Consider the following 21,459-nt stretch of genomic DNA (forward strand, 5'->3'; position numbering starts at 1 on the left):
CAGTGACAGAGTGGCTTTCTATGATGACTTTGTCCCTGGACACTCCCGACTCCACAATGTCCCCAAGGGCTGGATGTGCCTGCTGAGCTGGATCATACACTCCCGAACCCAGGAGCCTGGTGATGTGGCCCCCAACCTCAGCCTTTCATTCCCCGGAGAGGGAGGGGACAAGGGGACGCCTGGCATGTGCTTGGAAGCGCTGTCTCTGTCCTTCCATGCTGGGCTTCAGCCACAGCTCCAGCTGGTGGCAGATAAGGGAGGGCACATCCCTGTGAGACACCATCTCCCTGGAGACTAGGCTTCCTGTTTCCCAGGACTAGCAGGACCAGACTTGGGTGTGTATGTGCGTATCTGCGTGTGTGTGCGTGGCCACAGAGAACGGAACTGCTTTACACGAGCTCTGGAAATGAGGACACAGGGCCAAACATGCTGCAGTTAGGGACAGAGGCCAGGCCAGGCCAAAGGGCTGAGATGTCACTTAAACTCATCTGGCCATCTTCACCTCTTTGTCAGGAGGGCTAGCACCCTGGCTCGGCTTCACTCAGTGATCCCTCTGATGATGGGGTACCAGGAGCTGTGATGCCCTGGTCCCCACACACTTCTGCACAAATGTCACCACCAGGCCATGAACCCCTTATACGGGCCTCACTGCACCCAGCAAGCCCCCATCAGTGCCACACAAGCTTGGCCTCTTCTTGAACTTGATGTGAGGGAGTCACATGGGAGCCTTTGTCTGCCTGGCTGCCTCTCAGTACTGTGACATCCATCCCTGCTGTTCTGCCCCCTGGGTTGGCTAAGCTGGCAAGTGGCTGTGGACACTGAGGTGGGGGTGGGAACCTGGACTGTTTCTCCTAGAAATTTCTGCAGGACAGGAAGTGCTCAGGCAGGCCATGGGCGGGAGCCACTCTCCGACACTGGGTGTCCCTCTGGCTCTAACTTGCACCTCCTGGTATGCCACAAGGCCTCACACGTTTCCCATTTCCCTTGGGTGGGACTAGCACATTCATCACAAATACAAGCTCTGGTCTCTGGCTTGTCCCCTCATGGTGTCCCTGAGGAGCAGACCCCATGTCTCAGCCATGCATCCTCTTGTATGTGGTGACCTGCTGTCCTGGCAAGAAGTCTCTGCCTGGCCAGCCTCTCTGGGGTATTGAGCTTTCTTCTAGGAGCCTGTATTTCCCTTTACATCCTCCAGGCTAGGCCGACTGCTGGGTCACTCCTGTCCCGTGTCCCCTCCAGCTGCCTTTGGCCCTTTATCGAGGCTGGGACAAAGCTGGGCAGCGGTGGGTGTTCGGTACACACTGCCCAGCAAGGGAAGACAGCAATGCGCAGCTAGGCTGAAAGCTGCAGGTCTGCAGAGCAGGGGTGGGAACCCAGGTCTCAGCCCAGTGGCCTCTCTCCAGGTACCCCAACTTCCCAACCCCAAGAGCTTCCAGCCTGCAGGGCCAACCACGCCCAATGCCTCCTGGCCTGATGTCACTGCTTCCACTTGACCCTGACAATAGCAGTCAAGGCCACCACTGCTGCCCTTACTCTCCCACCTTGACTGCAACTCCTGGAATGGGATTCCCTCCATCTCTGCCACTGCTCTGTCACAGAAAGGGACATGACCCCAGCAGAGGCCCAGACGGGAGGAACCTGACGCGGTTCCAGACCAGCTTGCAGCAGGCAGCCTGGTTCCCTCCGTGTCCTGCCCCTGGGTGTCACCAAACTTCAGCCACCCGTCGGGGCAGGGTTGGTGGCTCGGGAGAGCTGAGCTTCATCCCCTGGGCTCCCAGGGCCCCAGGTCCTGCCTCTGAGAGGGACAGCAGTGGAGGGAAAAGGGAGTGGGTAGCTCTGGGTCCACAGGGCTCATCTTGCAGCAGGCCAGGAACAACTTGGGGGCCTCCAGTCAAAGCCTGTTTTCTGTCTGGGATCCCAAAATGCTATGCCGAGACGTTCTAGGTCGCTTTAAGTCCATCAGTCTTTGAGAGAGAACCATGACATGAAAAGGAGTGGACCACTAGGCCCCTGAGCAGGACAGACCTGCGTGGTAGTCACCCATGTCCCTGTCTCAGCAGATGGAGGAACCAGAAAGTAGACAGGAGCTGGCTGTGGACACATGGGACCGTAGAGGCAGGCAGGGGTCAAGCCCTGGTCACTGAGGCCAAGTCCTGGGTTCCACCTCCTCTCTGCCCTGCTTGTCTGTTGTTTTACATCAAGGGTCACAGATGTTTCTGGTGACAGCGGTACCTGGCTTCTCTGCTGCAGGTGCCCAGCTATGCCACTGCTGGAAGACAGCAGCCACAGGCACTACATAAAGTAACGGCCTTGGGCTGCATTCCAATAAAACATCACTTTTGAATACTGAAATTTGAATTTCATATGATTTTCACATTTTGAATTATTCTTCCTTTGATTTTTCTAAAATCACCTGAAAATACATATTTTTGCATTGCTGGGAATTGAACTCCGGGCTTTGTGCGTGCTAGATAACTGCTCTACTACAAATCTATACCCTTAGCCCTTTTTATTTTGAGAAAGGGTCTTATTAAATTGGTCTCAAATCTGCATCCTCCTGCCTCAGCCTCCTGACTAGCAGGGATTATAGGAATGCACCTTCACCCCCAGTCTAAACATCAAATCTTAATTCTCAGGCTGTACATCACAGGTGGTGAGTCCATTTCTGTGTGTGTATGCTGATCTGCAGATTCAGTTCACTCCTGCTGTGAGTCCTCAAATTCTGCCTCAGTGATGGTAAGGCTTCCTGACATCCTGGCCTCATCCTCTAACCATGGCAGACATTGCAAATGGATCACAGCACCATCCTCTGAGCTTCAACAGCCTCAGCCAGGCAAAAGCAATCAACCTGAAGATGGCAGTCAAGATGGATCCCAGTTGCCCAGTGTGGATGGGGACCCTACACTGCAGGACTCCAGCTCACTCTCTTTCCCACTGCCCACACCAGGCCACCTTCCTGTGACATCTCTCAAGGTGCTGGCCCTGGGGCCATCCTTTCTTCCGATTCTCATGGGGGCATCCTTTCTCTGATTCTCAATCGGTCAAGCCAGCAAGGGTCTACAAGAACAGCTGAGGATTTTCAAGTCTGATTCAGCAGCATGGCATCTGAGCAGCCTGAGTGCACCGCCAAGCAAGACGTGGGAAAGAGGCACTTTCTTAGTACAAAATCAATTTCTAGGTTTCATTTCTGACACACTGTAAAGTCAAATATTGCCTTGAGAATTAGAAAAACCAAAAATCCGGGCAAATCCACATACCTATAGGGAAAACTCACAAACAGTAAGTGGAGTGAAATTCATGTGCGAACTTGGCTATGACTGGCTGCACCTTGGAACACTATCCCATTCGGGGAAGCCTCACGGTCGAAGCGTTCAGGAGCTCACAGGCTGTGGGTCCCAAGGCATAGCTCACACAAGCCTCCATTTTCTTCCTGGGCTGCAGACTCATCAGGGAGTGTCTTTGTTTGGGTTTCTTTTGATGGTGGTACTGGGGATTGAACCCAGGGCCTTCATACTGAGCCCTTTTAAGTTTTTTTTTTTTTTTTTTTGGTACCAGGGATTGAACTTGAGTCCTTGCGCTTGCACAGCAGGCGGCGAAACAACTGAGCTAAATCTCCGGCCCTCCTTTTTAAATTTTGAGACACGCTCTTGCTAAATTGTTCAGATGGGATTTGAACTTGCAGTTCTCCTGCTGGATTTACAGGTGTGGACCCTGTACTACTGTAGCATTTCGCCTTATGAGTTTTAAGCAGTTGCACAATGAAATCCAGGTCCCAGGCTCAAAATTCCTGGCAGGCCCCTCCCCTCTAACACGTGGAAACCATTTACTTCAGCAGCCCCATCCTGCAGGCGAGACCCTCAGCATAGTAAGCAGTGGAAGCAAAAAGGTGGCTTGTCTCCCAGGTGCGGCACCTTTTTGTGGGGGCAGCAGCCTCCCCACACCAGCAGTAACTGGGACCACAGGCCCACAGCAAAGCCGAGCACACTTATCGGGAAAAGGGTCGGGGGAGGCTGTAGACTCGGGGAGTGAGCCCTGGCTCCAGGGTCCAGGGAGGCTCAAGGGTGGCTGCACAACTGGGTGGAGCAGCCCCGGGACGCACACTTCTCTGCAGTGTTGTGTTCATGTCCCTGCTGTTACTACAGTGGCACTCGGAGATAAGAGGATGCCTCGTGGCCTCTGTGTAGTGGCACAGACCACAGGGTCCTGATACGGAAACGAGGTGCCTGGGGTGCCGTGGTTTAGCAGGAGCACAGCATGAGGTTTTGGGTTGACAGGCTTTGCACACTCGCCAGACACAGGAAGCAGCTATAGCCTGCTGCTGCAGTGAAGGCCCAGCCCAGGGGACCCCGAGCCACCCAAAGCCACCAGCTCTGCACACAGACATGCAGTGCAGAGGGCTGCTGTGTTGTACATGTGCGTTCTGGGTTTATAGCTGCTTGAACCAGCTGTTTTCCTTGGCATGTGACCGGCTCCACAGGGCACAGAGCCAGTGCAGAGAGAGCCTTAGCAGCAGGCTGTGCGGAGCTTCCAGCCAGTTCCAAGGCAGCCTTAGCCTGCCGACAAGGGAGCAGTCACAGGTTGCCTGGCGCAGCTCCGGCTGTGATGCAGAGCCCCTGGGCCCTCATCCGCCAGGACCTGCACAGTACCAGCCTCTGGGCCAGGTGCCAAGCTGCCAGTGCTGACCACATACCTGGAGCCAGGGTGCCCTGGGGCTCCCCTCTGGCCCTCTGTGGGCGGCCCCCACCCACGTGGCAAGCCCTGTCGCGGCTCACCAGTGACCTGTGTACCCCAGTGTGGCTGTTCTTGCATGAGACACAGCTGTTCACCTCTCAAGGCCCTGTTTCGGGTTCTCCCGAGGAGGTGCAGGGCTCGGGGAGAGCAGAGGGAACGGTGGTGAGGCCTTGGCCCTGGCGACATCCCTTAACCCTGCCATCACCTCACACCTGGGCCAGCTCGTCCTCTCAGCCCGCCCTCTCCACAGCCCCACTTGGACTTTACCCCTGCACCGCCGAGGTGTAACTAAGGCCCAGAGACAGGAACACTCTTTTTTTTTTGGTACTAGGAATAGAACTCAGGACACTGCGGTTGCAAGGCAAGCGCCAGAACCACTGAGCTAAATCCCGGCCCTAGAGACAGGAAAACTCTCGAGCTCTGGGACACTCTAGGGGCCCATGTGGGTGACGATGTCCGGAGCTGTCCCTCAGTGCATCTCCTAAGAGCACATGTTCTCTGCCATAGCCTCCAGCGCAAGTAAGCTCTGGAGCCACGATTCCTGCCGGAACGTGGTCCCCATGAAGCCAGGCTACAGCAGGAGGGCTGAGGGGCCCATGGGGGCCTGGCCCTGTCAGCTGAGGCAGTGCCATCCAGTGTCACATCTTGCTTCACCTTCCCAAAGCACCAATGAGGGCCAGGATGTGCTGCCTCAGCCACCAGCTGCCACTGGGTTCCCAAGCCGCACTCGCCGCCCTGTGATGGGGTCCGACCCAGACCTGAGCCTGTGCACGTTTCCATTCTAAAGGTGAAAGTTGTGACTTCTGTTTCATCTCTTCCTTCTGCTTTCTCTTTTATTTGTGGAACCCGGAGCCTCACACACACCAGCCACTTTTCAGGTTGGGGTTTTGGCAGGTTTGAGATTGGTGATCACAAGGATACACACTCTGTTGCAGGCAGGCGTGTGGCCTGAGGGCGTCCCAAATTCCTCAGTGCTGGCTCAGCGGTGCCCGGCTTCCTCCAGCCTCTAGGCCTCTGCATGCAGCCCCCTGCCTGTGACTCTTGCTGCTCCTCTTCCCCGGCAGACCTGCTGGCCCAGGTCCTTGCCACTGGCTAGTGACGCACACGGTGCTGTGGAACCCCAAACTCCCCTGCTGCAGGCAGGGCCTTTTCTTTTTTTTTGAGACACGGTCTCGCTCTGTAGTTCAGGCTGGCCCTGAACTCACTAGGTAGCCCAGGCTGGTCTTGAACTCTCAGCAATTCTCCTGCCTCTGCCTCCTGAGTGCTGGGATTACAGGTGTGTGCCACCACATCTGGCAATTTTTTTTTTTTTTGTACTAGGGATTGAACTTGGGACCTTGTGCTTGCGAGGCAGGTGGCAGAACCACTGAGCTAAATCCCCAGCCCTAGGCAGGGCCTTTTCATTGCACCCAGGCGCACACCATACTGGGCTAGGCACTGCCACACGCTGGGCTGGGTCACCCCACAGCACTCAGGAGCCTTGGAGGCACTGGCTGCTGGCCATGAGGTTGAGTGCGAATGGATGGAGAAGTCTCCTGAGTAAGACGCTGTGTGTGCCTGGTGGGAGCAGCACAGAGGTGACCACACACGGGCCTGTGAGCCACATTAAATACAATCGAGGGCATCTCTTGCCCTCCACAGCTGCTGGGGTGGAGGGACAGACAGCCTGCTGCCACCAAAGCGTCCCTAGGGACAGTACCAGCAGCAACACGCTCCTGCTCAACAAGGCAGGTTCTGACTCAGCAAGAATGGCAGAGACATCTGTAATCTCTGTGTTCCCAAGGGGCGGTTTGTAGCAGTGAGCGGCTCCTTCAGGTTCCATATTTAATTCAATTACAGAACTGAACTAGTTAGTGGGTTCTAGAAGGAAATTTTTTAAAAATCCAAATGTTTTCCTTCAATTTTTCCTCTTCTGGAAAGGAGCAACAGAGAGCTCCAGGAGAGGCCAACAGAGCCAGATTGTACCATCCATGCTGACCTGTGCTCGTCCTTGGGCGGCGGTTGTGTGTGGGTGCTGCCCTGGACGGCTGCAGGGTGATCCCTGAGCCCCTCCACATGTCCTTCCTGATGGGAGCTTGGTCACCTGGGGGACACAGGTCACACAGGGTGCTGGGGTGGGATCACGGTGTCAGGTCTAGAGATGGGAGGCCAGCTGTGTCCATGTGACCAGGCAGTGACAGCCACCAGGGCTCCCACTGGCAGCACCCTGAATCCCTTCTGCAGAGCCCAATCCCACAGGAGGAGGGCAGAGGACCCAGAAGGCTGCAGTCTGCACCTTTTCCTCCCGCTGACTGTGACCCTTGCATGAGTGTGACGGCTCCCAGCTGCTCCAAGTCCTCCTAAGAATCGTGGCACCCAGGGAGGTGATTTCCCAATTTAGTTAGAAACGTCAAAATCCTCCACTAAATGAGATGTTTGTCCCTAAACATAATTTCTCTGAAATTATCTACCAAATAAGGTAGTTTTCCAACCAGAAAAGCTACTGGTATCTCCTGAGCTGATGGGCCTGGGCTGACGTCCCCTCATGGACCACCGACAGACCAGGGGACGGGGCAGGCTGTGCTGCTTCGACCGATAGCCCTGGGGACCCTGTGCCACCCATCACCCTCCACGGCTTTTCCCAGGCTGCTGGGACTCTGGGTCCCATGAATCCACCCACACCCCGAAACCCGCACTGCCAGGCGTGAAGACACACGCCTGCAATTCAGCTGTCTGGGAGGCTGAGGGGGAAGAACCACAAATTCAAGACCAGCCTTGGTGAGGCTGTTTCAAAGTAAAAGGAGCTAGGATGTAGCTCAGTGGTGCAGTGCTTGTTTAGCTTGTGCAAGGCCCTGACTTCCATTCCTACTACTGCAGAAAAAGACAGAAACCATACATCCAACCCCACCGAGGCCTGGCCCTCACTCCTCGGGTGGAACATACTTAAGTAGCGCAGCAGCAACCCTGGCTTCAGCGTTCTCAGCACTGGGCCTCGGGATCCCCACAGAAGGCAGAAGTCTGGTGACACAGCCGGTGGGAGACCAGTCACTTCCTCGCTTGCAGCAGCCTTCAACTTGCCGGGCATTCCCAGGTCGCAGTGTATTTTGCTGAGCAGCCAGCGAGCTGTTTGTTCTTCTGTCACACGACAAGCAACTGAATGTGATGTGAAGGAGGATTCTCCAGGAAGGCAGAGAATCACAGGGTACTGTCTTCGCCAGAAACACCCAAGACCTTATTGACAACGCTTATTTCTAAGTCTTTAAAACAAGGTTCACTGAATGCAGGGAAGTGCACACACCTGACCCATGCATCTTGATGCAGCCGTGTCCATGTCCAGATCTACAGGCAGAGCAATCCCAGAACCCAGAGGCCGGTGCCTGCCCGTGTCCTGTTACCCTGCTGTAGGTCTCCGCTGTTTTGTGTCCCACACCCTTGGCTGGCTTGTGACCTTCACATGACCAGAGGCACTGTGTGGGTGCTCTTCAGTGTCTTGCTTTTTTCTTTTTTTCTTTTTTTTATGGTACCGGCGATCGAACTTGGGACCTTACGGTTTCGAGGCAGGCACCAGAACCATTGAGCTAAATCCCAGGCCCTTGCTTTTTTCATTCAACAAAAGGATTCTCCATAGAGCTACTTGGGAAGCTGAGGCAGGACAATCACTTGCACCCAGGAGGTAAGAGATCAGCCTAGGCCAAACAAGTAGACCCTGTCTCTAGACTATGCAGCAGGAATGTCTGTGTTCCTAGCTGTTGGGAGTCCTGCTGTACCATCACATCACTAAGGATCCATTCTCCTGGAGGTGGCCACCAGGTAGATCCTGTCTTGGGAGATCATGGCCCTGCTGCTCTGCAGGTGGGGTGACAACAGAGCTGCCCACGCCTCCCCTGGGCAGGATAGGAAGTTCAGCGGCCCTGCGCCTGCTGATGCTTACAGGGCCGTGGCCATGCTGGGGTGCACGCATCTCCTGATGTCAGCTGTGCATGCGTCGGTCGGAGCACCCCTCCCCTCTCTGAACAGCTGTCTCTGAGGGACCTGGGCCCATAGCCCACGGCAGGAGCCCTCGAGGAACAGATGTTCTTCCTTCTGCGAAGTCTAATTTCTTGGTCACTGGATACAAACGCCTGTTCCAGGGTTTCTTCCAGAGCATGTGCTGCCTTACAGGGTCTTGTCCATATTCCCTCCCTGGCTTCTTCTCTACACACATTTCCCAAACAGCAGGATTGACCCACAGCCCACCCTCCTTTCCTCACTGGCTTTCAAAGGAATTCTTCACTTTGGTAATTCAAAGTCAAGAATGTTAGAAATAAACCCACGCAGGGCTGAGGACGGAGGGGGGTGAGAGGCCAGGGTGCCTCCCAGCACCTCAGAAAGAACAAGGGAGCAGTCGTTTCCACCAGGGGTCAGCACGGCGGGCACTGCACCTACACATTTAAGCTCTGTAGTTTAGAGGTGTGAGCCCCTCTCTGTGCATCTGCCTCAGCGGCGAGGTGTGGAATCAGCGTTTATCCTTGAGAACAGACACGACATTTTCAGATCTAGCCAGAGAAGGTGAACTCATTTCCTCATATCACTGTTTCTCTTCCAACAATAAAATCTGCTAAAGCGCAGTTTGTCATTCATTTAGCACAGCAACTGCCGCCACTTGCTAAACCTTCGCCATGGCACTGTGGCACTGCAGACGGTCACTAACACCGAGCTGCTCAACCTTGCGGTTAGGGGACGGCACTGGCCAGTGTGTACCAGGGAGGGGAACAATACCCTGGGCAGTGGAAGATGGAGCAAGTCCCCACCTGGGCCCCAACTCCGCCTGTGTGGCAGCACTGGAGGTCCTGGCCCAGGGGACGCACATGCCTCCCTGAGCTCACGAGTCTGACAGGGACGGGGACGGTCTGCAGCAGGAAACCTGCTGGCTCTGCTCTGGCCACGAGGCCTCCCTGCCATGAGACACCAGCCACCACGGCACCACTGCCCCTGGGCTCAAACCACCGTAGGTCCCCAGAGCGCCCCTGTGCAGGGCACGGTGCCCACTGGCCTTGGCCCACTCAGCCCGTGCCCCTCTGCTTACCTGTCCTTGTACTTGATCACGGCGTCCACGATCTTCTTCATCTTCTTGGTGAGGTTGGGCGGGTTTGGGGAGAGCTTCTCAGCGGGCGGCCGTCCACGCTTCTTCTGCTTCTTGCTCTCGTCGTCCTTGTCGCGGCTGCGGGTGCTGGTGGTCGGTGTCGAGGAGCCGGCATCGCTGTCCCGCTTGCGCTTTCGCGAGGATTTCTTCTGCCGGACCTCCTCTTCGATCTCCTCCAACGTGCCCTCCTCGATGGCCTTCAGGGTCAATAGTAGTAAAATAGGACAGCCAGCACCCGGGTTGACACACAGAGGCCGAGACTCGCGCTGAGGGCCCGGCAGGGCGGAGCCCCCATCCTCCCACCCTGCCCCAAGCCTATCCTGCAAGAGCCGTGCGGCCCTGCTGACACCATACAGAGACACAGGATGTGGCCGCTGGCCCTCTGCTCAGAGGGCACAGCATCCGCAGCCCTGCCCAGCCTCTCCCTGGCTCTTTCTAAAAACTGGGATGAATCACACCTAGCTCAAAACCGACCACTTCAACTCCCACCCCTGCACTGAGGTTCAATTCAGGCCCTTCTTGCTGAGCTCCAGCCCTGCATTTTTTCATTTTGGAACAGGACCTAAGTTGCCCAGGCTGGCCTACCACCTGCCATCCTCCTGCCTCAGCCTCCTGAGAAGCTGGTACTACAGGCATGTGTCCCCGTGCCCGGCTCACTGTAGCCATATTTAGGGCTCTAGTTCAGTGGCACTGAAGTGGTCCCGAGCTCCCAGTGCCATGTCCCAGTGTCTTTCCTGTCAGTTCCTGGAATGACTGCTGACTGTCGAGTGGAGCGCCTGCTCTGGGCCGAAGTGCGTAGTGCACCTGGGCCACTTTCGCCTCTGCAGGCAATGAGGTGATTTCCTTTTTCTCTTGGGTGGCTGGCAGGCACTCACCACTGAGTCTTGCCCTGGCCCCGCTCTCTTCCTGCTGTTCTGCTTTTCTCAGCACAGGTAGCAACCACTCCCAAGGACTATACCACTGTCGGTGACACTGCTGAGAAGAAAGGCACCATGGGAGTGGGGATTCTGGAAGAATCCCTGGCCACCACTTCTCAAAAAACTACTGTATATGTCTCATCCATGAACCCAGGACTCGAAGCCAGGTTCCAGGGGGCCTTGGCACCCGAAAAGGGGTGGGCTGGGCCCAGGAGGACTGACTGCGTCCATGTCTCTTTGTCTTTGTGGTACTAGGAATTCAATGGAGGGCCTTTACACTGAGCTACACCCCCAGCCCTTATCTGTTCATTCTGAGACAGGGCCAAACATTAAGTCTCTTAGCTGCCCAGGCTGGGCTGGAACTTGCAATCCTCCTGCCTCAGCCTCCCAGGGTGCTGGGAGGACAGGCGTGTGCCACTGGGCTGAGCGCCATCGCCTCAGTTATACCTCTGATGGTGACCCAGCCTTGGCCCCGAGGACATGGCAGCCAGTGGACGTAGACAGTAGAGCTATGGTGACGCACAGCTCACCAGGAGGAGGGTTGGGGCCTCTGAGGAGTGCTGGGGGAGCACAGCAGGCACAGGGCAGGGCCTTCAGCACCGCTGAGCACCCAGGAAGGAGGGTCTAACAGCACCCTCCCGAGTCACATCCACATGCACTGGAACCGAGAAGGGGCTTGTTTGGAAACTGGTCTTTAGGGCCAGGGATTTAGCTCAGTGGTTCTGCCACCTGCCCCTCAAGTGCAAGGTCCTGAGTTCTATCCCCAGTAACCCCCCCCCCCAAAAAAAAGACTAAGATAGTGGAAACTGGTCTTTGCAGATGTCAGGATGAGGACTGAGTGGTCCTAAATCCAGTGTTAGCATCTTTCCTTCCTTTCTGCAGAACCAGGCCTCACACCTAGGCTGCCCTACCACTGAGCTCCACCCCCACCCGTTATGTTATGTTATGTTATGTTATGTTATGTTATGTTATGCTATGTTATTTATTTATTTATTTATTTCACTCGTTATTTTTTACTTTGCCCAGGCTGGGCTCAAACTTCAATCTTCCTGCCTCAGCCTCCTGAGGAGCTGGGATTAAGGTCTGGGACACTGTGCCCAGGACATGTGTCCTTATTAGATAGAAAATGACACGCAGGAAGACAGACGACAAGGCCACAGGCGATGAAGGCAGAGGCTGAGTGAGCTGGCCACAAGCCAAGAACCGAGGCTGGACTCTCCCTGCCCATGCCGTGGCCTCCAACCACTGAGGACAGGAGTTTCCATGAGCGACGCTGCTGAGGCTGTGTGCTCTGCCACAGGTGACAGCACAGGGCACAGAATCCCGAAGACTTCTGGTACCCAGGGTGCCAGAGCAGCTGCCAGAAAACGACACCAATTATGTGCCAGTCAGTAGCCCAGGATAGTCAGGGCCTCTTCCATATTCTTCGGAGCCAGAAACTTGAATGAAACACAGCAAGATGTGGGAAAAAAGTCTCTTCAACAAATGCTAATGTTAAGAGTCCTTTATCCACTCATTAATAGATAAATGGATAAAGAAAGTGTGGTATTTACACAAAACAGAGTATTACCCTGTCATAAAAAGGTTAAACTTGAGTCACCTGTAGGAAAATGAATGCACCGTGAGACCATAATGTTAGGCCAAATAAATCAGACACATATTCTTGTTTTAAATGAGAATCCCAAGTATAAATAATTTAGTCTTTTTGATTTTTTTTTTTTTTCAGACAGTATCTCGCTATGTAGTTCAGGCTGGCCTCAAACTCACTATATAGCCCAGGCTGGCTTCAAACTCCCAGGTGATCCTCACGCCTCAGCCTCCTTAGTGCTAGGATTACAGGCTTGTTCCACCACACCTGGCTTTTGATTTGTTTTTTGAGACAAGGTCTTGCTGTGTATTCAAGGCTGGCCTCAAACTTACAGTGATCATCCCACCTCAGCCTCCCAAGTGCTAGGACTATAGATGTGCACCACAGAACCAAGCAAGTATAAATAAAGAGCAAAGTAAAAGGCAGATAATAAGAAACAAAGATACATCTTTTTTTTTTTTTGAGATAGGGTGCAGGCTGGTCTTGAACCAACAGCAATCCTGCCTCAGCCTTCTGAACGCTGGGATTACAGGTGTGAACCATAGTACCTATCTCTAATACAGATTTTTATCTGCAGGAATTTTTTTTTGGGGGGGGTACTGGGGATTGAACTCGGGACCTTGCACTTTTAAGGTAGGCAGCGGCACCACTGAGTTAAATAAATCCCCGGACCTAATAGAGAATTTTTTTTTTTTTGGTACCGGGGCTCAAACTCGGGTCCTTGTGCTTTCCAGGCAAGCAGCAGAACCACTGAGCTAAATCCCCAGCCCCCTAATACAGATTTTTTAAATAAACCAAATAATTATCACTTTTTTTTTTTTTTTTGCAGTACTGGGAATTGAACCCTGAACCTTTGCACTGAGTTACATTCTTTTTTTTTTTTTTTGGTACCAGGGATTGGACTTGGGTCCTTGTGGTTTTGAGGCAGGCGGCGGAACCACTGAGCTAAATCCCTGGCCCCTGAGTTACAGTCTTATCTGTTATTTAATTAATTTATTTAGTTGGGTACCGGGGACTGAACTCGGGACCATGCACTTGCGAGGCAGGCAGCGGCACCACTGAGCTAAATCCTCAGCCCTCTTTTATTTATTTTTAATTTTGAGATAGGGTCTCTCTTAAATTGCTAAATTGCCCAGGCTGGCTCAAATCTGCAATCCTGCTCTGCCTCCTGAGTGCTGGGATGACAGGTGTGTGCCACCACGCTCGGTTTAAAATAGATCTTCTGCAAATGGGAAAGGGGCCGAGAGATGCAGGGAGAAGGAAAGAGGCAAGGGAAAGGAGGCATACAAAGAATGAAGCTGTGCCACGTCCACGTTTCACTCCCTACGAGGAAAGTGGTCACTGCACGCATGTGCTAATCAAAGCTGTTAAAATCAAGGACAAAAATGAGTGCTGCGGGCTGGGGATTTAGCTCAATGGTCCCGCCACCTGCCTTGAAAGCCCAAGGTCCTGAGTTCAATCTCCAGTACCAAAAAAAAAAAAAAAAGAGTGTGCCAGGCAACCTGGCCACCCATGCACTGGGCCCTGTTTCACAGCATAATCAAATTTAATTAAAAATGGATCAAGAGAGCCGGGAATTTAGCTCAGTGGTTTCGCCGCCTGCTGTGCAGGTGGAAGGACCCGAGTATGATCCCCAGTAACCCCCCCTCAAAAAAAAGGATCAAGAACCTAATGATGAGTGTAAGACTGTAACACTCTGAGAAGAAACTATAAGCATAAATCTGTTACCTTGGGTTTGGCAACAGCTTCTCAGATGTGACAAAAAAGAAGAAGTTACATGACAAACACAGTAAAAATCTTGAGTTCCAAACGACACCCGAAGAAGGTGAGAAGAGAGCCCACAGAATGAGAACAAATATCTGCATCGCCTAAAGCACCATTAGGGTTTCATAAGAGCACGACACATTTTCAACATGGGCACAGGCCAGGGCACTTGGGCATGCATGGCCTGTGGCCCCCAGGACTTGGTAGGCTGAGGTAGGAGGATTGTCTGAGTTTGGGGCCTGCCTGGGCAACATAGTGAGACAACTTAATTGAAATAAAACAGCCCCCTTAACAACCTAACCAGAAAGAGGGCCATGCCGAGGATTTAGCTCAGAGTCACAGTGCCTGCCTGGCAAGCTCGAGGTCCTGAGTTTGAGCCCCAGTACCAAAAAAAAGGAAAGAAAAGAAAAGAAAGGGGGCCAAAGGGTGTGAAGCCACGTTCTCTACAGAAGCTGGAACAATGGCCACTCAGCTGTAAACAGCATCCACGCAGCCCCAAGCACAATGAGGTGGCGCTGCACACCCCCTGCCAAAGCAGAGGTGGAAGCGAGACGTGGACCAAGTGGGGAGGCAACTGTCCCTCTATAGCTACCTGGAAAGCTCTCTGCCAGAGTCCTGTGCTCTTTGTGTCTGCTGTCCATCTGCCCCCATCCCCTCATTAAGGGATGGAACGTGGGGCCTTCACACTGAGCTACATCCCCAGCCCTGCTCATTTATTACTGCTAAGACAGGGCCTTGATAAATTGCCCAAACTGGGCTCAAAACTGCAATCTTCCTGCCTCAGCTTCCCCGAGTGCTGAGATTTTATGCATGGGATACCATGCCCAGCCACAGCAGTTTTTTGGAATGTTAAAGCACAGAATTACTGTTTGTTCCAGCAATGCCACTCCAGATATATATGCAAGAAAAATCAAAGCTTGTGTCCGTCCACATGAATGTCCACAGTAGCCCTGAAACACTCACACCCACACACCTGTCACCAATGGGAGGACAACAGTGATTCACGAGTGACACTGCACCATCCAGCCGGGAGGGAGTGCAGCGCTCTGTGTGCTACAGCACGGGTGAGCCTCACAAACACTAGGCCAGAGGGAGCAGCCCTACGCCAGTCTCAAAGCCTGTGATTCCACCGGGACACGATGTCCTCAACAGGCACTGGAGTGCAGCCGTGGCTGGGCTGGAACAGCAGCCTGGGAGGTGAGGGGGGCTTGTCTAAAAGCTCTATCACACTAGCAACTTCCAACTCCCAGTGCGGCTCTGTGGTAGAGCCCTGGGCCAGCACAGGCAGGGCCCTGGGTTCAAACCCAGTATTGCAAAAAATCCACCAAGACTATTAAGCCAGACACCCTAATGGGTGTTAGCACAACATGTGAACTGTGCCTCAAACAAGCTACATCAGCAGCTGGCTCACCTCACATGGAAAGGACGCTGCTGCCCCAGACACACAGGGCTGGCCTGTAGTGGGCCCTTTTCCTCCTCTCCTTTGGGACTCCCCTTCGAGGCTCTGTGTGCCCTGGGGAGCAGCAGGGCAGACCCACCCTGAGTGACAGCCCCCCCGCCCCCCAGGCCTGCGTAATAGCTCCATGGGCGGGGTGTGTGGCCCAGTCCCTGAGTGACAGCAGCCTTCTGGGTAGGGCTGTTTCCAGGCTGCCCCCACCACACAGTGTCAGGGCTGCACCCTTAGGCACCAGCCCTGTCTCAGAACCCCAAGGTGGGAAGGGTCTGATCTGTCACCACAGGGCCAGGGTGACCTCGAGGCCAGGCACCTGGCAGGGTGCCCCCGGGCTGGGGAGGCCCACACAGGGATCCAGGCACCGCCAGGATGACTCAGCTGCTGAATGAGGGCTGTGTCACCTCCACATCAGCGGCGTGCCGGGCAATGCCAGCCACGTCCTGTCCCAGAGCAGGCGAGGAGCTCAGCTCGAGGGCCCTGCCCATCATGCCCCGAGGAGCACTTGCTTACCACTGCTTTCCCTACGCCTCACCTCGCCTCGCTTTCCGAGGCCCAAGGCAGCAGCGGCGCAGTTACTGAGGCCACCACAAGGAGCTGTGGGCCCTGCGCCTGCCCCAGCCCCACCAGGCCAGCCTGCAGGCTGCAGCCCTCTCCGGCATGTACCTTGAGCCACTGCTTCTCTGTCAGCGAGTCGCTGTAGTCCACCTCCTTGCGGTGGCGGGAGCCACGCCCAAACATTTTCTCCTCCTCCTCCTCACACGTCAGCCGCTCCACCTCCGCATCATCCTTGATGATCCAGGATGGGAGCTCGTCCTCCTCCATGAGACGAGGCTTCCGTTTGGGGTTGCGAGCCTCTTCACGCCGGCGGTCCAGGTCCATGCGCTGGAGGTGGAGAGAGGGAGACGGGGCTCAGCACGGGGACAACCACAGCTGTGGGGTGGCTGGGGCCAGGCCACCACGGAATAATGGGACAGGAAGCCCTGTGGGTGTGGACCCCAGCAGAGGGCAGCGGCTGGCAGCTCCACAGGAGCACCTCCGTGCATGACACCGTCCTCCCAGGCTAAACAGGCTGGCCTCACTTTATGTTGTCACTGGGCCCACGATAGCCCCCTGCCCTGGACGGCATTAACTCCCTCTGTAAGGGGTGGGGCCTTAGGAGAGTCACTGCAGGGCCAGCGGGACAAGGGCCACACACAGAACAGAGGACTCCCTGCTGTCTGTAAGATGTGCTCTAGGGTCAGGGTCAGAAGATGAGGCCACAGGACGCACGAGTGACCCCGAGACCTGCCCAGCTGCACTCGCTGGTGGGAGCACCAGCCAGCACCGGCACTGCAACTGTGGCGTTGGCAGAGTGTGGACACAAACCCCGTAGAGCACCCTGAAGATGCCCGGGGCACAGCAGCTGCCTTGTCCCTCCCCAGCCAGCCGTGGAGCTCACCATGAACAAGTCGAACTCCTCCTCGTGCCGGGCAATCATCTGGTTGACCGTCTCATCATCAGGCACCTCGTCTTCCTCCTACAAGATTACAAGGCTTTAGTGGACGGCGGCGGGGCCGGGCTGGGTGGCAGCCGGGCTCGGAGGTGAGCGGCGGCGTCCATGGGAAATGAGCTGGCGACCCGGTGTGGCTGCGGTGGATGGGGCCACACGGCAGCGAGAGGCTCACACACGCACACGCACACGCACTTCCGTGGGACCAGGGCCCTGCTGGCCGTCTCAGCTGAGAAGCCGAGGATTGAATGGGCGTGGAGACTGAACTACCCCTCTCACCTTTAGAGGTGGCTCCTCCAAGTCGGGGGTGACGCCCGCTGGCGGAGGGGCCGTGTGGGCGAAGCTGGCACTGCCGCTGCCCGTGCTGCAGTGTCTGCTCTGTGGATAAATAGAGGACTTCAGTCTCCAGGGCTGTCAATCCGGCGTCTGTCACCAGCAGTTCAGAAAAAAAAAACCACTTCAAAGGGAAAGCAAATACTCATCCTCTTTCCGCTCAGCCCACACTCCCTTTACTCCAAAGGGATGCAAAAAAAATAAGAGTGCAAAAAAAGGTACAAAACCAAAAATGAAAGCCGCTCATGCGTCCACCACTCACGCGGGGAGGGGCCGGGGCCGGGCCCGGCACTGCGCTCACCTCGTCCTGCTCCTCGTGCTCCAGGATGGCCTGCAGGAAGGCGCGCCGCTCGTGGCTGGACGACTTCTGGTCAAACATGCCCGCCTGGATCACTTTCTGGTCCACGTTGAGCTTGTACTTGGCAGCCGCCAGGATCTTCTCCTCCACACTGTTCACGGTGCAGAGGCGGAGCACGCGCACCTCGTTCTGCTGCCCAATGCGGTGTGCCCGGTCTTGCGCTTGCAGGTCCTGCGGGAGGTGGCCATCAGTTCCATGCTGGGTCCCCTTTGCCACTCAAGCCGGGCCAGTCTGCCTGTCCTGACCAGCAACCTCAGGAGCTAGGGCTTGGGGATGGGACCAGGCCTGTGGAATTTGTCCCTGGGGGCCTCGGGCGCTTATGGAGTCCAGAAGTGACTCTGCCTTACTGTCCTCCCGACACACACTTGGAAAGAAAGCGTGACTCCTGGGACTCACATTCCCAGGGGCCCATGTGTCCTTGGCATGGCCACATCATGGTTTAAAGGCCGAGCCATGCCAGCAGCACAAGGTGCCTCATCTAGCCACAAGCATGGGCACCTGCTAACTGTGCAGTGCAGGCCTGAGGCTGGCTAACCTCTCTCAGCCTCCACCCTGCAGACCCTGGCCTCTCTCGAGGCTGCTGTGTGGATTAAAGGATGCAGGATGTGAGGAGTGCAGCCCAGTGATGGGGCAGTCAGCGCTGATGTGGCAGTCATGGCCGCAAACACTGTTCTCCCTGTCATCCCTAGCGCAGAGTCAGGAGGCTCCCCGAGATGGCCCCTGCCTCAGGACTGTTTAAGAACTGCACCAGTGGCAAGGATAGAAGTGCCGAAGGCCACCCTCACCCTACATCACCACACTCCCTCTCTGCCACAGCAGGCTCCCCAGCCTCTGCTTGCTGGCTGGGGCTTTGCCCGTCTCCTGGAAACCTGGCCAGTCATCAGGGAACTACCCACATGGGCCAGGAGGGGACCCTCAGGTCACCCCTCCCTCAGATGGAAGTGATTTACACACTGATTATGCTGGGGCTGCTGGGCTGAAGGACACATCTGGACCCCACCACGGGAGTGGAACTAGATGGCAGAGGCAAGTGACCTGCAAGGTGCCTCGCACAAGTCCTCTGAGAAGGACAAGGGGCCCCGAGGGCCAGTGGTCATTCTGATAAACAGAAGCAGGACACGGCCAACTGGGCTTCTGAGGACCCCCCAGGATGGTGCACTGGGGAGGAGGTTTGCAGGTGTCCCGGGGGAGTCGAGGACACCCACTGCCAACACCACAGGCATGTGCCTGGTTATGTGGTTTGGGTCCCAAGGGCAGGGGGGCTGGGGACGGAAAGGGCTCTTTGCTGTGTGCCTCTGGTGTCTGTACCAAGAAGCCCCAAACCGTGGAGCTTTATGTTGGGCAGGGGCGCTCTGCTCACTCTGCAGCTGCTGCGTGTAAGACGCTGGTGTCTGGGCGCACACAGGCGGGCCGCATGGGCACAGGCTGGGGAGCACAGGTTCAGCCCGAGTTTTGTTTTGCCTAGTGCACAGAGCGCAGAGCACAGAGCATGTGGGCACAGAGCAAGCCTGAAAGGGCTGCACCCATAACATGGGGTTACTGCTGACAGGACCGGGGCAACCCCATGTTCTTCTCAGTTACGTAATGCCAGGAAGTTTGAAAACTAAGGGTGCTATCTGCTGCCTTCCCAAACAGGTCGGCCCTGTCTACTGTGAGAAACGGGAGGAAGCCTCAGTTCTCTCCTGCACTGTGGGGAGGGCTGGGACAGGTAGGCGATGTCTCCCAGAGGTTTGGGCCGGCTGTGGTTACCTGGTGAGGGTTCCAGTCGCTGTCGAAGATGATCACAGTGTCTGCTGACTGCAGGTTGAGGCCCAGCCCACCAGCGCGGGTGCTGAGCAGGAAGATGAAGTACTCGGAGCCGGGCTCGTTGAAGGTCTTGAGCAGCATGCCCCGGTCCTCCGCCTTTGTGGTTCCTGCAGCATGGAAAGGAGCATGAGTGGGGACCGGGCAGCTGGGCAGGGCCTGAGGAGCTCCTGCTCCTGACAGCCACGCCACACTCCAGCCTGTGTGGCAACGGGCCAGGCACTCAATGTGCCTGCTGTGTGTCACCAAGGAATGTCCCATCCTGGGACATAAAAATGGGCCTGCCTGTGTGCACAGGTTGGCAAGTGTCTGTGGGACAGGTCCTCGGCAGAACTATGCCCGACGGGGCCAGAGCGCGGGGCCAGAGCGCATGGCCGCCAGCTAGTGTTGCTGCGGCCACCAGACCCTGCCACCTCCTTGACCCCACTTGGCTCCACTGGGTGGCAAGCAACCCAGCAGCTAATGCCACCAACACTGCTGTCCCTGCAAACACATGAGGGGGTGTGACCCCTCAGAGGGGTCCTGCGGGCTCAGAGCATCTCCACAGGAAGAGCTGGGGACCCTGTCAAGGGCTCATTTTGCCCCAGGCAGGATGGGTGACTCTGACACCCAGAAAACCTGAGCAGAAGAGCAGAGGAGCAGGGAAAGTCTTGCAGGGACCCTCATGTCACAGCCTTGGACAAACACCCTCGGCAGAGTCATCATGAGGCTCAAGTTGGCCTGGCTCCTGACAGCTCAGACTAAAGCTGCCCTGGCAAAGACCATCTTGGTAACACTGAAAACCTTTAAAAGCTCCTTGCCGACAGGCCCAGTGTCACAGGCACAGCGTGAGACCTGGTGCCAATGCAGCCCAGGCACTCTCAGACTGGCACCTTCCCGGATGCTCCATAGCCACAGGTCTGTGTGTGGTGACGACCAAGCCCTGCCCAGGGGGCCACTGGCTGCCAGCCTCCCCTTGTAGTGGAGGAGACAGAGTCTCACTCTGCCCTGTGACTACTTGAGGTATGGCAGACGGCACTATGGCCATCCTTGTCCCACGGCCCCTCAATGGAGGGACAAGAATTGGCCCTCATGAGGTCAGGAGGGGCAGCTGGAGAGGCCGGACCCAGGGCATGGGAGGATCCGGCCATCTGGGCCTCAGCAAGGTTTCGGGTTTCTGCCTCAATCCAGCACGGTGCCCTGAAGACAGCAGGAGCAGGGGACAACACAGAGCCCATTTGTGCAGCATGAAGGAGGACGTGGAGAGAGTGCTGAGATGGGTCTGAAAGCTGGGGGGGGGGTGTGTGGGGGGGCATGCAGGGGGTGCATGTGTGTCGGGGTCTCCAGAGATGGACAGAGGAGCCCAAGCCAGCACAGGCTCATGGTCCATGAAACCACAGTCCCCAAGATGCTCCCCGAGATACAAACAGCAGGGATGGGGACGGAGGACAGAGGTGGAGGTTCTTCCCGTAAGACACGCTTGTGCACAGCTTAGCAAAGCCTCTGGTGTCGTGCAAGAAGGAAGGAAGCTTGCTTAGCTTGCTCCCTGAGGGGCTGGCGCCCACTTCTCCAGGAGCCCACTTCTCTCACAGCCCTGTCCTCCCTGCAGTTTCGGGTGAAGGAGTAGGGAAGACACACACAGTGTCAGGTCCCCAAGGGATGCAGGCTCAGCACCAGGGTGTGCCCCTCCTTCAGTGGGTCTGCTGCAGCCTAGCCTGACCCTGCTCTAGGCCGGCTGTTGTGAGCAGTCCATCCAGGGACAGGACAGCTGAATGAGAGCCGGGCCTGGGCCTCCAAAGGTAGGTGGGTAGCCCTGACAGAGCCGCAGTGCAGTGAGGGTGGTGCTCGGGAAAGGGCCCTGTGCGTGAGAGTACTGTGGCCAGATGCGGCCATGCCTGGAGCAGGTTACCCAGGCAAGCTCAGCACTGAGTCTCACAGCCACT

At 55.9% G+C, this 21,459-nt stretch overlaps 1 protein-coding gene across 5 annotated transcripts in view; it reads right to left on the reverse strand.

The window, feature by feature from the left end:
- Smarca4 (SWI/SNF related BAF chromatin remodeling complex subunit ATPase 4) overlaps window positions 1-21,459 on the reverse strand; it is a 92,865-nt gene that overhangs the window by 3,074 nt on the left and 68,332 nt on the right. For 3 of the 5 annotated variants that reach the window (XM_021245149.2, XM_087201603.1, XM_087201602.1), the window contains 6 exons: window positions 19,484-19,647; window positions 17,678-17,905; window positions 17,323-17,421; window positions 16,993-17,070; window positions 16,218-16,436; window positions 9,776-10,029 (listed from right to left, as the gene is read on the reverse strand). In XM_021245149.2, the coding sequence (XP_021100808.1) occupies window positions 9,776-10,029; window positions 16,218-16,436; window positions 16,993-17,070; window positions 17,323-17,421; window positions 17,678-17,905; window positions 19,484-19,647 (1,042 nt within the window). The remainder of the gene's footprint in view (window positions 1-9,775; window positions 10,030-16,217; window positions 16,437-16,992; window positions 17,071-17,322; window positions 17,422-17,677; window positions 17,906-19,483; window positions 19,648-21,459) is intronic. The other 2 variants (XM_021245152.2, XM_021245151.2) reach the window with 1 other exon arrangement.

Source organism: Heterocephalus glaber, unplaced genomic scaffold (assembly GCF_053883595.1).
Source record: "Heterocephalus glaber isolate CG9 unplaced genomic scaffold, H.glaber_assembly_v1.0 deba00001760, whole genome shotgun sequence".
In the NCBI taxonomy this organism is placed as follows: Eukaryota; Metazoa; Chordata; class Mammalia; order Rodentia; family Bathyergidae; genus Heterocephalus; species Heterocephalus glaber.